Source organism: Temnothorax americanus, unplaced genomic scaffold (genome assembly GCF_048541705.1).
Source record: "Temnothorax americanus isolate GAGA-0224 unplaced genomic scaffold, ASM4854170v1 Scaffold2, whole genome shotgun sequence".
Classification (NCBI taxonomy): Eukaryota; Metazoa; Arthropoda; class Insecta; order Hymenoptera; family Formicidae; genus Temnothorax; species Temnothorax americanus.
Genome location: NW_027509338.1, coordinates 8,592,855 through 8,607,016, shown reverse-complemented (window position 1 = coordinate 8,607,016; position 14,162 = coordinate 8,592,855). Strand labels below are relative to the sequence as shown.

General features: G+C 41.1%; 1 protein-coding gene across 3 annotated transcripts in view; it reads right to left on the bottom strand.

Moving 5' to 3' along the window:
• Positions 1-329: 329 nt before the first annotated feature.
• Positions 330-14,162, bottom strand: part of Sev (receptor protein-tyrosine kinase sevenless) — a 34,514-nt gene continuing 20,681 nt past the window's right edge. Inside the window, exons 5-20 of one of the 3 annotated variants that reach the window (XM_077405507.1) lie at positions 13,573-13,796; positions 13,009-13,248; positions 11,911-12,061; positions 11,175-11,671; positions 10,630-10,919; positions 10,177-10,533; positions 9,699-10,002; positions 9,142-9,465; positions 8,366-8,967; positions 7,565-8,221; positions 5,943-7,354; positions 4,098-4,520; positions 3,711-3,934; positions 3,056-3,526; positions 2,440-2,803; positions 330-1,533 (exon numbers count right to left, since the gene is read on the bottom strand). In XM_077405507.1, coding sequence (XP_077261633.1) covers positions 653-1,533; positions 2,440-2,803; positions 3,056-3,526; positions 3,711-3,934; positions 4,098-4,520; positions 5,943-7,354; positions 7,565-8,221; positions 8,366-8,967; positions 9,142-9,465; positions 9,699-10,002; positions 10,177-10,533; positions 10,630-10,919; positions 11,175-11,671; positions 11,911-12,061; positions 13,009-13,248; positions 13,573-13,796 — 7,421 coding nt within the window. In that variant the 3' untranslated portion in view covers positions 330-652. The remainder of the gene's footprint in view (positions 1,534-2,439; positions 2,804-3,055; positions 3,527-3,710; positions 3,935-4,097; positions 4,521-5,942; positions 7,355-7,564; positions 8,222-8,365; positions 8,968-9,141; positions 9,466-9,698; positions 10,003-10,176; positions 10,534-10,629; positions 10,920-11,174; positions 11,672-11,910; positions 12,062-13,008; positions 13,249-13,572; positions 13,797-14,162) is intronic. The other 2 variants (XM_077405508.1, XM_077405509.1) reach the window with 2 other exon arrangements.

Below are 14,162 nucleotides of genomic sequence, written 5' to 3'. Positions count from 1 at the left end.
TATATATATATATATATATATATTTCACATTTATATCATTCTCCACCAACGTATTATTTCTACATTAAACAGTTTCGCGATTATTTTACTAAAGTCACAAAATTTAGGTACGTTCCGAAACGATCTGCCATATCTGCGTGACAAATTTTCGAGTATAAAAGTTCATGTATGTACATTTAAAATGGCAGTTTAAAGCTATTCTTAACTCCGCTCCACGCATTCCTCTTTATCTTCTTCACATATAAAATACTTGGACATTAATGGTAGTAAGCAGAGCTTAATGTATGAGCGTACGTAGTTTGATATGTTTAAGGCACCGCGTTAGGATGAAAAAAAAAACAAACAAAAAACAAATTGAGCAAGGTCGTAGCGACTGTCTCGAGTAATTTTTTATTAGCTCTAAGGCAAATTCGACTGAAATAGTTCCTGGAGAAGAATAGATTTGCTACAGGAACCACTTAAAAAAAAATTGCATCAAAATTAGCATGTGTGATGTAGAAATCTATTATCATATTTCATAAATATGAAATATGATAATATTTAATTGTCTCGATTTTTTACGTCATTCAAACTCCGAAGTAATTTGTATAAGTCTCGCCTATTTTTATACGAAGCGTTCGTACGAATCTTTAGATTTGTCACGATCGGCGACTCACGATCCATTCACTCTTACAGCATCCGCATTTATATTCGTATACGTGACGATATTGCTGCCGTCTTCAATGGGCGTCTGCCGCAATAGATTCAGCAACGCGCTGTTTATCACGAGCGGTATGTTCGCCTTGCCGTTCTGCAAGTTTGAATGAGTCCTGTGGATCTTCGGCAACGTGCTCTTCATCACCGCGTTCTCGCTCGAAGGCACTTCCCCGTTCACGGCGTTTGAGACAACGACGTTGCTCTTCAGGCACGGTAGGACCGTCTGCGAATTGATCAGAGACGAACTGGGACGCGTGGAAGGCGCGAGGCTGTGCGAGCTACAGCTTTTATCCTCGATACTCGCCTCGGAGTCCCTCCGCTCGCTCAAGCTGGTCTTGTACTTCCGCTGGCCGTTCAAGGACGAGAAAGAATCCCTCTTCAGGGTCGCCTTTGCAACCGAGTTGACCGATTTCGAGCTGTCCAAGGTGTTGCATTTTTCCGACATTCCCGAAATCGACGTGCCTTTTCGATCCGGTAAGTTTAAACTTGTGATCGACGATCTCTTGTACAGCTTTCTGTCAGACTGCTTCCGTTTCTCCGTCGAATGTTCCTTACGCTCCTCTGTGGTCTCCGTAGGCAGGCTGCTCTTACGATCGTGACTCATGCAACTGATTCTGCTTATATTCGCTAGATTCTGATCCGAGATGTGGATCGAGCGAGGTATTTCGTAACCGTTCGTAGGGTTCTCCCTTAGAATGATATCTTCATTATCTGCTAATAATTCTAGATACTTCGGAGCCTCGTCGGATTGCGGGCCGAGCGTGGCGTTGTTCGAATTCTGCAGGAAGGGTTGCATGTCTCGGCTTCCCTCAGAGCTACTGGACTTCCAGGAGTTTCCTATACAGAGGAACGATGACAATTTATAGCAAAGTAACTGAACTTTATCAACTTATTAATTGCGGAACTCTAAGAAAAACGTATTTCTTCGTGGTGAGAAAACGTTATTTTAGTACGTACGTCTTCGTACATATTATTATTTTTCTAATATATATGCGCAAACAATTGCACATGTATCACGTTGCGCAAGGGTTAATTGCAATGATTGGAAAAATACGCTCGGTGAAGAGTGGAAGAGTCGTATCTCCTGGTGTGTAGGATGGTAGTGTAGAGAGGCAGATGATGTTTGTTAAGACCTACCTGAATTATTATGATTCTGATTCTCGTCAGCAAAGTAAGCCATGTTAGACACGCCTGCAAGCACGAGCCATGCAATGATCAATATGTATTCAAGCAGACAGAGTAATATTCCAGTATATTTTGAGGATGAAGAAGTTTCGCGATAAAACGGATTTTTCGTCGCGTATGATTTGACAGCGTCGAGTTATGTGAATGTAATGAGAAACATGCTTATTTTTCGCGACGCAGGAAACGCGAAATCGAAATAAATCGAAGAGACTAAATCTCCGTTATGCAACAACTCGCGAAGGATTTCTTCATTTTCAAACATTCGTAATTTACGAAGTAAAGAAAACTTTTCATTTATTACAGTTTTTCTCATTCTGTGAATTCCGTTTTCTGAAGAAAAACCTCTCACAGTTTATACATTGTATGTAAATGACGTATTATGTGCAAATTTCTAATAGTCACGTTATATACGCACATAATACCAGAATGAATGATTCGTGAGTATACCGTTTTATGTAATGCGAAGGAGTAAAAAAAATTGCATAATTTCAATCAACATTCTATAGATTCGTAGAGATTCCTTGCTCCATGCAGTGATATGCGCGCAAGTTAATTCACCTCTGCGTGCCAGATAGTGCCCAGCGTGCACCGGGCTCAGCACCGCGTCTTCTATGTGACCCCTTAGGACGACGATGCTCTCGAGACAAATTTTGAAGCTCGGTCTGGCGTCCGCTGCGCTCCAGCAGCGCAGCATCAGCTGGTGTAACGTCGGTGGGCAATTGAGGGGTTTTGGCGGCCTGCCGCCCGCACGCACGTAATGCAACACCTCGAGATTAGTTCTGGCAGGATAGGGTTGCTGGCCTAACGACGTAATTTCCCACATTAACACCCCGAACGCCCAAACGTCGCTCTGTGAAGTGAACACCCCGTCCACCAAGGATTCCGGTGCCATCCAGCGAACAGGCAGCAGACCTTCTCCTTCCTGAAATTTTAGCAATGAGTTAATTCGTTTACTCGAGATGTATCCATCTGTGAAGCGAGCGTGCGTTAAATCGGACAACGTTCACTTAATTTCTCTTGTTCAAAAATGGAAATAATTATTTTTCTTAAGCTTTGCTCACGTGAAGACAAATAATATTATTATAATAAAATAAAATATAATAAAAATTTTTATGACAAATAAGTGTAGCTTAGGAAGTTTTCTTCATCTTTTTCCTAAAAGAATGCATTTTACCTTGCGGTAATAGTCATTCTTGTAAATATCTCTGGCTAGTCCGAAGTCGCCGATTTTCACGACGCGGTTCTCGCGATCCCTCGCAGACACCAGACAATTTCGACACGCGAGATCTCTGTGCACGAAATGCAGCTCTTCCAGGTAGCGACAGCCCCGCGCGACGTCCTCGCACATGGCGAGCAGGTCCTGCAGACGCAGAGCGTGCGGGTCCGTGGGTTGCAGGGACCGACTCTCCCTCAAATAGCTCAACAGGTCACCGACCTCCATTAATTCCAGCACGAGTAACGGAGGATCCGTATCTAAGCAAACGCCCAGCAACCTCAGCACGTGTTTGTGGCGAAAGTGGCTCATGAGCCTAGCCTCTTGCAGGAATTCCGTCTTCTCTTGCGAAGACGCGTCCTTTCGTAGCATCTTTATGGCGACGGGCGTTATGCCTGGTCCTTCTAAATCCTTAGCATTTCCCTGATATACCTGCAAGACATTTGAGATTAAAGTAAACTGTGAATCTCATAAAAGATATATCTTTAATATTGCAAAAGTATTTTTTTCTGCTCGACAACGACTGAAAGTGGTTTTATCTTTTTATTTCTTGGTTCTTCAATAAATTAATTTTTTTTCTGTAGATTACAAAATTATTTTTAGAATTAGATCTTACCTTTCCGAATGCGCCACTGCCTAGAAACTTTGTCAGCTTAATTTGCTCTTGTCTGATTTTGGGCAGGGCAGAGTCATCCGGATCATTTTGCAGCGTAGAAGCGTAAAGCGCGTTAGATTGAACGAAGTTCCCGCGAGGGATCTCGCGGAGGGTCGCTAATTCGACATCGGACACAATCGGAGGCAAAACTGTCTTCTTGTCCTCTTTCCGTTGTCGATATACTGCTGGATAACGTTACGATATACTTGTCTAATATCATGTATTACCACTTAATGTATAAATATAAATTGTCTTTTATTATCAAGTTTAACTTTAGAAATGCTATTCTATTCACTATTGAATATAATTTGCGATCGAAAGCTCGAGCGTCGCACCAAGTATACTTACGGCAGAAAAAATAACAAAAGCACACCAACATTATGGTAATAACGATCGCGATGAGGCCCAACATCAGCGGTAGGTGCTGTTGCGTAGCCAATATTCCTCCGGCGGACTCCGTTAGATCAACGACCGCGCTCGGTCTGCTCCAAGCGCCGAAACCGTAAGCATTTTTGGCCTGGACGCGAAATTGATACTTCTGATCCACATCCCCGGGAATTATCCAGTAATTGTCCGTTCCGTTATAATATAAATTCCAGTGCTCGTTTCCGCTACTCTCGTCGTCTTGGTTGCTGTCATCGACGACCAAGCCTTCCAGTCGATACCAAGTGACCTGCGAGCCGTGAGCTTGCGCGGGTTCCCAATTTAATTGATATACAGAATTCCGGAATTTCGTTACCACAGGCACCCCTGGAGCACTCGGGACGTCACCTTTGTTGTACAAAAGAATACAGTTTAAGTTTTCCCTTTGTTTTACTTCAATATATTTACTTCTATTCAAAACTTTATCGCGTTAACTCTGCCTTTTATTTCTATCAAAGAAAAAACTGTCACACACGGTTTTCTTTCATAAGAGCACTGTTAACAGGTTTTCGAACTTTAGCATGGCCGATTATGCATTTTCACGAAGTCGCACAAACCGATACTGTATCATGTTAGCGTATTATTTTTAAACAACTGTTCTAAACGTGGACTTCATTATGATGATAAACATTTTAGGGTCAAAGCACATAGCATGGTGTAGCGATATACGATGGTCGTAGTCCTCGACTTGACAAATCAAGATACGCCAAAGCTTGTGCGTTACCTACGTCGACGATTATGACTCGTCATATGTGCTTTGGCTTGAGTATACGTCTTCAAAAAATTGCAGGTCTTTTTTGAACTCGTCGAGCTTTATCGAGGTTAAATAAAAATTAATTCGGCGTGAATGTTTGCGGATTCGCAGAATCTTTTTATTAAAAAAATTAATGCACATAAAAAAATTTACGTAAAAAAGCAAGCACTTCTTATTCTTATCGGATAGAAAAAGTATGAGACACCTTTTGAGAGATTCTGATTTAGGCATACAAGAGCAATCAAAAGAGAACCATTAAAGGCTTGATATGAAAAACCGTAAGAGCGAATAATAGTATTATAGGAAAAGTTATATTCTGCTGTAGATTATTTAATATTTACTTTAATTATAAGTAACACAATAAAGATTGCTCTTTAAATTTATCATATTTATTATAAATTTTCTAATAAATATATATATATACACGATCTAATTGCACGGTCTTCCACAATATTACCATCGATGTCACGCAATTTCTTCGACGAGGGAGAATTAATTTTGAGAATATGATATACTTTTTATACCGAAACCTTTGATTCCCGAGTGGCTTACCGGTTGCATTGATGAAATTTGTGTTGTCAATGCACCGCGGAATAACGAGCACCGCATACTCGAGAAGGAGTACAAAGGCGCATAGCGTGGATAATCGGATGAGTTAAGAAGATGACCTCATAGTGATTGACACTGTTACAGCGCGCGTCAAAAATGAAACTAGGTAGCCATCGCGTGTTGCCGTCTGCTTTTAAACGAAAAAACGGGCGCCAAAAAACGGGAAGTTATTGTCAATGACTCAATCATACGTACCATGATACGAGTATTGATTACGCAAGTTAAACAGAGTCGTATTTTTATGATAAAACATTGCAGTGTTTTATCAAGTAAAACACTGTTTTATCATAAAAATACGACTATTTAACTCGCGTAATCAATACTGCATCTGATGTACATGTATCTGATTGTGAGAGCAGTGTTCGACGAGGACTTTATCGGTTTTTATCGGCAGAATAATGCCTTACCGAGCGTTTGAAATGTAAACCTTCCATCGTCCGGCCATACAATGTCTTTCTTATACGTGGGGTATTTCAGCTTCAAGCGAAACTTGTACAAGGTGCGCGGCTGCAAATCTTCTATGTGATACATCACTTGGTCCTTGTTCACCTCAACGTGTCGCGCGATTTGCCACTCCTTCACTGCAACGTCCTTGTACTCCAATATGTAACCGACCGTCAGATTGACGCTCAGGGTCCAAGAGATGTTCATGCTGTTCACGCTGACATCGGCCACCGTCAAATTGTTCGGCTCCGAGTACATGCGGATGACCTGGCTGAGGCTCTCGTTGTAGAAGTCGCTGTAATTAGCGGGATACACGCGTACGTACACCCGGTAATCCTGCCCCGGCAGCAACTGCTGCAGCGTAGTGAAAAATCTGCCGTCTGCCGCACGCTCAGGGTTTTTGACCAGTTCTGACCAGGCTTTCTGCCGCTCGTTCTGCAAGGAAGTCAAACTCCAATGCACCTCGTAATGCACCACGGCGGAGTTCAGTATCTTGGGTGGCATCCAGTAGACCGCTGCTAATGTCGGCGTCAGAGCCTGAACCGTAACGTTCTCCGGCATGCTGGGGTTCCCCGCGCTGGTCTTCAGCGCTACATCCGCGCCGAATTCCGGCCTCATCGACAACAGATCGGTATAGAAATTGCTCAGTGCCAGTTTCAGCTTGTATTCCGTGAATGGCTTTAAATCCCGGATCTCGTGACACCTCTCACGTGTCTGCACTCTCATCTCCTCGCACTTGCTGGGAGCGTTTTTCGAACAGTGGGATACATGGATGATGTACAGCGTGGTGGGTAGACTGTAATTTTGACATCCGCGTTCAGGACTCGGCTCGGGAAGATTGACGACGATGCTGTTCACCGTTTCGCTCACTCTCTCGACATTGTAGTTCATTTGGCGAGGTATCAGGCACTTCGCGGTGGGATAGGGTTGCAGGGATTTGCCGAGGGCTCTGATCCGACGTACGTTAGGCAGGTAGAGGCTCCTTACCTCCGGCTTGGACGTGTTTTCCTTGTTTGCCGCGAAGAAATTCTTTTTCAAAAAATAGATTTGGTCCTTCGTTTCGTTGGACCAGTAAATGTTCATTTTGTCAATCGTGAGAAACGTGAGAGTCGCTGCTTTGAAGCTCGTCTTTAATACCATGTTGCACGCGCAACCGTAAATATCAGCCACGTTTAAATGCCCGTCCGATGATACCCAATACATCATCGGTTCCTGGATATTGGTTTTGTCGATTGTCAGGGTGGATATTAGTGGTGGTCTTTGTGGACAAGTACATGTGCTACCATTGTTTCCGAAGAAGTATTGCACGTTTTTCCCTTCGAGATCCGACTGCATTATCGTACCTCCCTCATTCGTCTCAATCCAATATAAAGATCTGAAAAAAAAAATATTTGCATTTCTTTGATTATTTTAAAACAAAAATATAATAAAAACAATATACATATATTTTTTTTTACAATTTTATGCTGATTTGTTATTCCGTATCATCTTGATTATAACAGTTAGTATATTGAATGATTAAAAAACAACTGTGACTACGATTATAAAAGAAATATTTTAGACAAATAAAAATTGATGTAGGTACCCTAAAGACGGTAGCATATCTAAAATCGGGATACGGCCTCTTCTCCTTAAGATATTTTTGTGCTTAACTATGCCTGCCTGCCACATTGTTAAATCCAATCTCATGATATAGCTGCTGCTGATTTTCCACGGCTCGTCTTTACTATATTCATGCTCCACCCAGTACAGATTTCTCGCTACCCAGTCGATGCAGAGGCTATGCGCGGTATTGTTTAGAGCAAGTATTCTCGTCGCGTTGGCTCCATTTATTTCCGACGTCACCAGTTCCCGCATCTCGCTGATCCAGTAAATCTTATTCTCCGCCATCAAGTAATTGACCTCTGTCGCGGTGTGCCTGGTAAGTGTGTTATTGATTTCTTTGTCCAGATCCGATATCCTCACAGCATCCGCCGTAGCGACCAGTAATTCAGGCACCGGATTCTCGTGCGCAGTCGACACGCTGATTGGATCCGTGTAAGGACCAGCACCGATCTCAGTGCACGCTCGTACTTTAAAGTAATAGGTCGTGTTGGGTCTTAGATCGTGCGCTGTAAATTCCAGTACTATAGCCGGGATGTCGTAGTCGTCGCAGATCGATACCTTCTTCCGGTTCTCGATAAACCAACACTGGACCGTGTATTTTTGTATTACTCCGTTTGTAAACTCGGGTTGATTCCATCTGTGAAGAAAATAAGATATTTTAGCGTTTATATTTCCCGCGAATCTATAACAAAGTTAGATTTTGTATATACATGTACAAGTTATATACATATATTATACAAATCTAAATGAGAGTATGCAGGCAAAGTTTTAGATTTTTCACCTAAATATCGTAAAAATGTCGACATCTTTGCTCAGAACTTTCTTGTAAAACTCCACGAATGCTCTAGGGGATGTTGGCTGGCTCGGCACGCTCTGTGGAGATCTCAGGATCTTCCGGGAATGATGCGCCGTTTCCCAGTATGTAAATGCCTTCACAGTGACTTCCAGGACGGAATATGGCAGAATCTGATCCGAGTTGTTGTAGGGCATCGTCGTTTCAATCGTGATTTCCGGATTCGAATTCGTATTAATATAATCCGCGAATTTCACTTCGTAGAAGACCGTGCCGTAGTTGATGTTCTTCACAGGATCCCACGATATGTTGAAGTTCCTCCAGGACCCCTCGACTCTTATGCTATCGAGATCAACCGCATTCGGTAGAACCATCACAGTTTCCGACGTCAGATTCTTCGGATACTGATGAAGCGCAGGATCCATAACAGCCACCATGTACAATCCGGACAAAGTGATTCCATTTATCACGGCGGTGTTCTGACCGGAGAGATCTCCGATCACCGCGTTTCTGTCGTCCTGCAGCCACAGCAGGTGCTCGGAAAAATAGCACAGAGGTCCTTGTATATTTGGATGTTGCAAAGTAGAAACCTTAAATTTTATTATTTACATCATTATTTTCGTTTTTAATTATTTATTTACATGTTTCATTATTATTTTATTGTATATCTTAATGAATGATTAAAAACCATGACAAGATCTATAATTTTATCATTTGTTAAAAATAATGATACTCATAAAAATCAATTAAACGTATGAAACAACCTTCTCTGGAATGATTTTGTGACTCATTGGAATTCTCTCGGACGTAGGCGCACGATAGACGATAGATCCGCTTTCGTAGCTTCGAACAATCCAATAGACGTATCTATTTTCGGTGTCGAGAGTTAATCCCATCACTTGCTTGCCATTGAAAATTTCATCTAAATGATAATATCTCCTGTCTTGTCCATTTAATCGCGCGACTTCCACGGCGTGACCAGTGGACCAATACAAGTACGCTTCGAGAGAATCGATCATGAGCTCTTTTACAATTGCTAAGATAGACATCGGCTCTTGCTGAGATCCATTCAAGTTTGCTCTCGTTATCTGTACCGGAAATAATACACACTGTGTATAAAATATTTAAAAAATATGAAAATTTTATAGCCAAAGATTTAAATGACAATTATAAAATCTTAAATATAATGAATATTCTGTTAGATAAAACTTATCAAAAAATGTAAAACAAATTTAATTTAATAGTTAATTCATTTTGAATTAAAGAGACTAAATGCACTTGAGTTAAAAACAAAAATCTAATTATATGTATATATATTTACAATCTGCTGTTTTGGATTTGCCCAATATAACTTTTTCGATATCCAATCCACGGCGACGCTTCCCACCGAATGTATGTTGAGCTTCGTCTTCTGATGATTACTGACGTTATAACGATAGAGCGCGGAATTATTTCCCACTATATACAGCACGTCCTTGTACCAGCTAACATCGACAATGTAAAATTCATTCTCGGAATCTTTCAAAGTCGCCTTGTTAACGAGCGTGTCGATATTTTCGCCTGTTACGTCGCTTCTCAAAATTCCTTCGTTTGACGACCACAAGATAGATGCGTGTGATCCATTTCTAAATGCAAAATTTTATTTAATTAACATAATTAACGGCAAAAAAAGTGAATAGACACTTCATATATATAAAGTTTTAATTTAAAAAAATGAAGTAATTGAACGTTGTATCTAGATATAATTTTTCTGAAATATTTAAAAGTATCCAAAATCAAGTAAACTTAAGTAATGTTACCTTAAAGTTCGCCCTCGGAACTCCGTAGACCACGGTCCTCTGCCAGCGATCGTGTAAGCCGCGGCTTTGATCGAATATTCCGATCTTTCTCGCAAATTATGAACAGTGTGAGATGATCCGGCGATACTTTTCTGATGGATAGTTTCGCCGGTAGATTCGTCCTTGATTTCGAGCTCGTATGACCAGTTTTGCCAGGCACCTTTTCCTTGGCCGCCCAGTAAATGAGGAGCTTGCCAGGAAACCTTTGCCCTTTCCGCCCCGAGAACAGCTTGCACACCCGTGGGTGGATTCACTGGGACGGGAACCGGCTGACTCGCATTCATCAATACGGTCACGCTTACAAAGGAGGTATCGGATCTGAAGAAAATAATATTTTTGTATTTAATGTAAAATTTTCAGATAAAGTCTTTTAAGAAAATCTTTTAAGAAATCTTGTAGAAACAAATATATTACTTGTCAGGATAAGAATTGTGGAAATATCTGTTTTGGCCAGCATGATAGCCTTCGGTAAGGACCTCTTCGCCGTTAGTCCAATAGAACAGTCCATTTGCCATAGCCAGGGAAACAACATTATTGAATTTCGGCTTCTGCGTATTGGGGCGAAGATTAACAACTTCGCGACCATCCAATGATACGGATATCATCGTGTTTTTAGTGTGATCAGGCACGAGTAATCGAAAGTTCGTATGGTCTACCGTAAAAGCACCCAAGTGATCATCTTCGAGAATTAAATATGGTTGAACCTAGAAAAAAAATATCATCGAAAATATTTAGACAAATAATTAATATTATATTATAATACATCAATGTCACGACAAATAATCTTCAAAATTATTTTCTTTAAGAAAAGTGAAAAAGATCTACGTTAAGTCGAGAGTATATTAAAATAATTAATATTATATTCTTAAATATACAAAAATTTTACGTCTTTTAATACAACTAGAAGAAGTAAAAGCTTTGATAACATATATAATTGCAAAAATAGAAATAATCGGTACCTCGTGTTTCACACCGTTGCTGATATCGGCCAAGTCGAGTCTGAACAATCCCACTTTAGTGACCCAGAAGAGGTACCCGTTGTAAGGATCGACTTCGATATGCGAGGGTCGCGTTAAAAGTCCAGCCATGGCCACTGTCAAACTTTTGCCATCGAGATTGCATCTGGCTATCTGCCACACGGTCGTCGCGTGTTTTACTTCTCCTAAGACGTACAGGTGAAGATTCAGCCAGTCGACGGAAAGGCTCAGAGGTTTGAAGTTCACTCCGCCGGGGCTTAAAATAATTTTCGGTGTGGATCGCTCGATGATCGAGGTTCGATACACGTAACCCGTCGACGTGGAAACGAATAACTGTGCAGACGCCACGTGTATCGCAACCCCGCGGATCACACTCTCGGTCTCGTAAATGACACTGGGTTCGTCTAACATATCGGCGCCCTGTCTCATCACCACGTGCTCACCACCGAGGATGAGAATCGGTTGTTGAGTGTCCTTGACTAAAATTCGTTTTATTAGCGACTTTGAAACATAAATTTTCATGTCATGGACGTAAATTATAAAGTTTGAAAATCGATAGCCAGTGCTTTAAATTTTTAAAGCAGACGATGTGAAAGTATGCGTTAAAAAGCATATAAAAAGAATTTTTTGATGGAAAAATAAAATTATCATTATCGTTATATATACGATAGATTCTTTCTGTTAATGTTGAACATGTATTCATTTTCTTGCAACCTACCGGTAGCTTCTTCGGGATAGGTAGAAATATGGATAATTGTAGGCGGACCCTCGCCGACACCATTTCTCATAGTCACGGTGATAGAATAATCTTGATCAGGTTGGAGGTTTTGAAACATATAGTGACCGGTATTCTCGGATACTGGAATATCCTGTCAATAAAATACAACGTTATACAGGCAGTAAAAACCCACCTTTTCGAAACTCTTGCTAGGAAGTAGACATGCAGTTGGGAAAATAAAAGAACGCCATGCTAGAAATTTTCGCAGGTACTCTGGTTCATGCAAGTCGTCTGACTATGTTAGAGGATAGCACGATTAATGAGGATGCGATAGGTAATTATCATAAAAGCAATAGATACATACAATCAAAATTAATGCCAAAATTAATACCGGTGCGCTCGTATTTACATTAAAATTCCATGACATATATAATTCACCGATTCTTTCTGTTCTTCCGCAAAATAAAGTTGAATTACGCTATCTATGTAAATTGAAAAAAATAGATTTCCTAAATATTAAAAATTTTTATCATGCGTTTGAATACGTGCACATTGAATGGCAGTGATGCTCCAAAACGTGCATTCTCTGCAAATTGATATTATAGTGTGCAACACGAAAAGCGAAAAGGTAGAAAAGAAAATTCATTGGCTTCAAGTCTTAACACGTTGAATACTTAAACGGGAGTTAATATCGTGAAGAGTTAATGAAAAAATGTTAATTAAATATTTTTAATGCTGCAGCAGCGGGCAACTCGTTTACATCGCAGTTTACGACGTAAAAATCAATTAACGTGGCCAATAAATTCTCTTCAAACGGGATAACGGAGTCTACCTTGCAGAACCAGTTGCACATCGCTCTTTTGCAAACAACAGTTAGATAATACAGCGAAGAGCGTGACGACGCCGACGCGCCTCGCGAGCGCGCGAAAATGTTATGAGAGTCGGTTATAAGAGTGCATAGTTGAAAGAAAAGAAGAAATGCTTGTACGCACGGAAATATGCAAAAGACACAGATCTGTGCGTATGCCAGAAAATGTAGTTCTGCCGTAGGATAAACGTGTCTCTAAACTATATATACGATTCTGGCGTGGCGTGTACCTTAAGCTGGGACTGTTTAGCCCCTCGCAGACGCAGGACATAGGACAAAAGTGGGCCGTTTGTGAATGGGCCCGGTTTCCAAGACACAGAGACGCGGTAGCTGTCTACCGTCGCCGCTCCTACAATTACCGGTGCTGATGTCGGTAGACCGTCCGCGTACGTTAATATTACCACGCTCGGCGCTGAGACGATCGGTTCTGGATTGTGCTGCGACGATTTCAGAAGCAGCGCTACGCGAAACTGCAAACGCCAGCGTTCCTTCATGAGAGGAGTACTTTATTCTCCCCGCAAGGAGAGAAAACAGTTCAACAATTTAAGAGCATGCCACCTAAAGTCTACATCGAGCCTAGATTGACGGGCGTTGACGGAATCTATCGGAGGTAATAGGCATTTTATGTTTCGTTAATATATAAATAATTCATTTCACTGTTACGAGTGAATAAAATAAAAAAGATTAATCCTGTTTGTGGATTCTTCGTTTTCTTGTTCAGTTACCGCTCTTCTAGTTCGTGAAGTATAGTTCTACCTGACTCTCTTTTCGTTTTTTAACCGACTTCTACATACCCTGTACTTGGTGTACGGCTGCAGGTTCTTGACCAATATCTGATCACCTTCGTCCCACGACTGTTTCCGGCAATACTGCCACGTCTCGGCTAATTCCTCGTACCTCCATTGCACCAAGTATGAAATGCCAGCGCGTCTGTTTACACTTTTCCATTCGAGGCTGAGCGACGTCGCCGTCAACGAGTCCGCGACTAACGCCGGCGCCGGTGGGGTGCCGATTTCCTCTGTTCGTTATAAAAAAAGATTTTCGTTTGGTATAGAAAAAAGACTATGCAGCAATTCAGGTGCAAACAAATATTTAATTTTATTTATATTTACAGATACATGTGTGCGTGTGTCTGTGATACACATTTGTACATACATATACCTATGTGTGTGAAAATAATTCTAGAAAAGAGTTTAATTTTTGGTCGAGATATTCGAAATAATTATAGAACCAACGCAACGATCTAACGCAATGGCACTATAAAAAACAACGTACGATCATATCGTCACGTAGAGCAATTGAAACAGTATGCCCTGTCATATCATATCATTTTAACCCTCCAATTCGGAGGTGAAGCGTTAAAACACGTTTTGAACGCTCAACA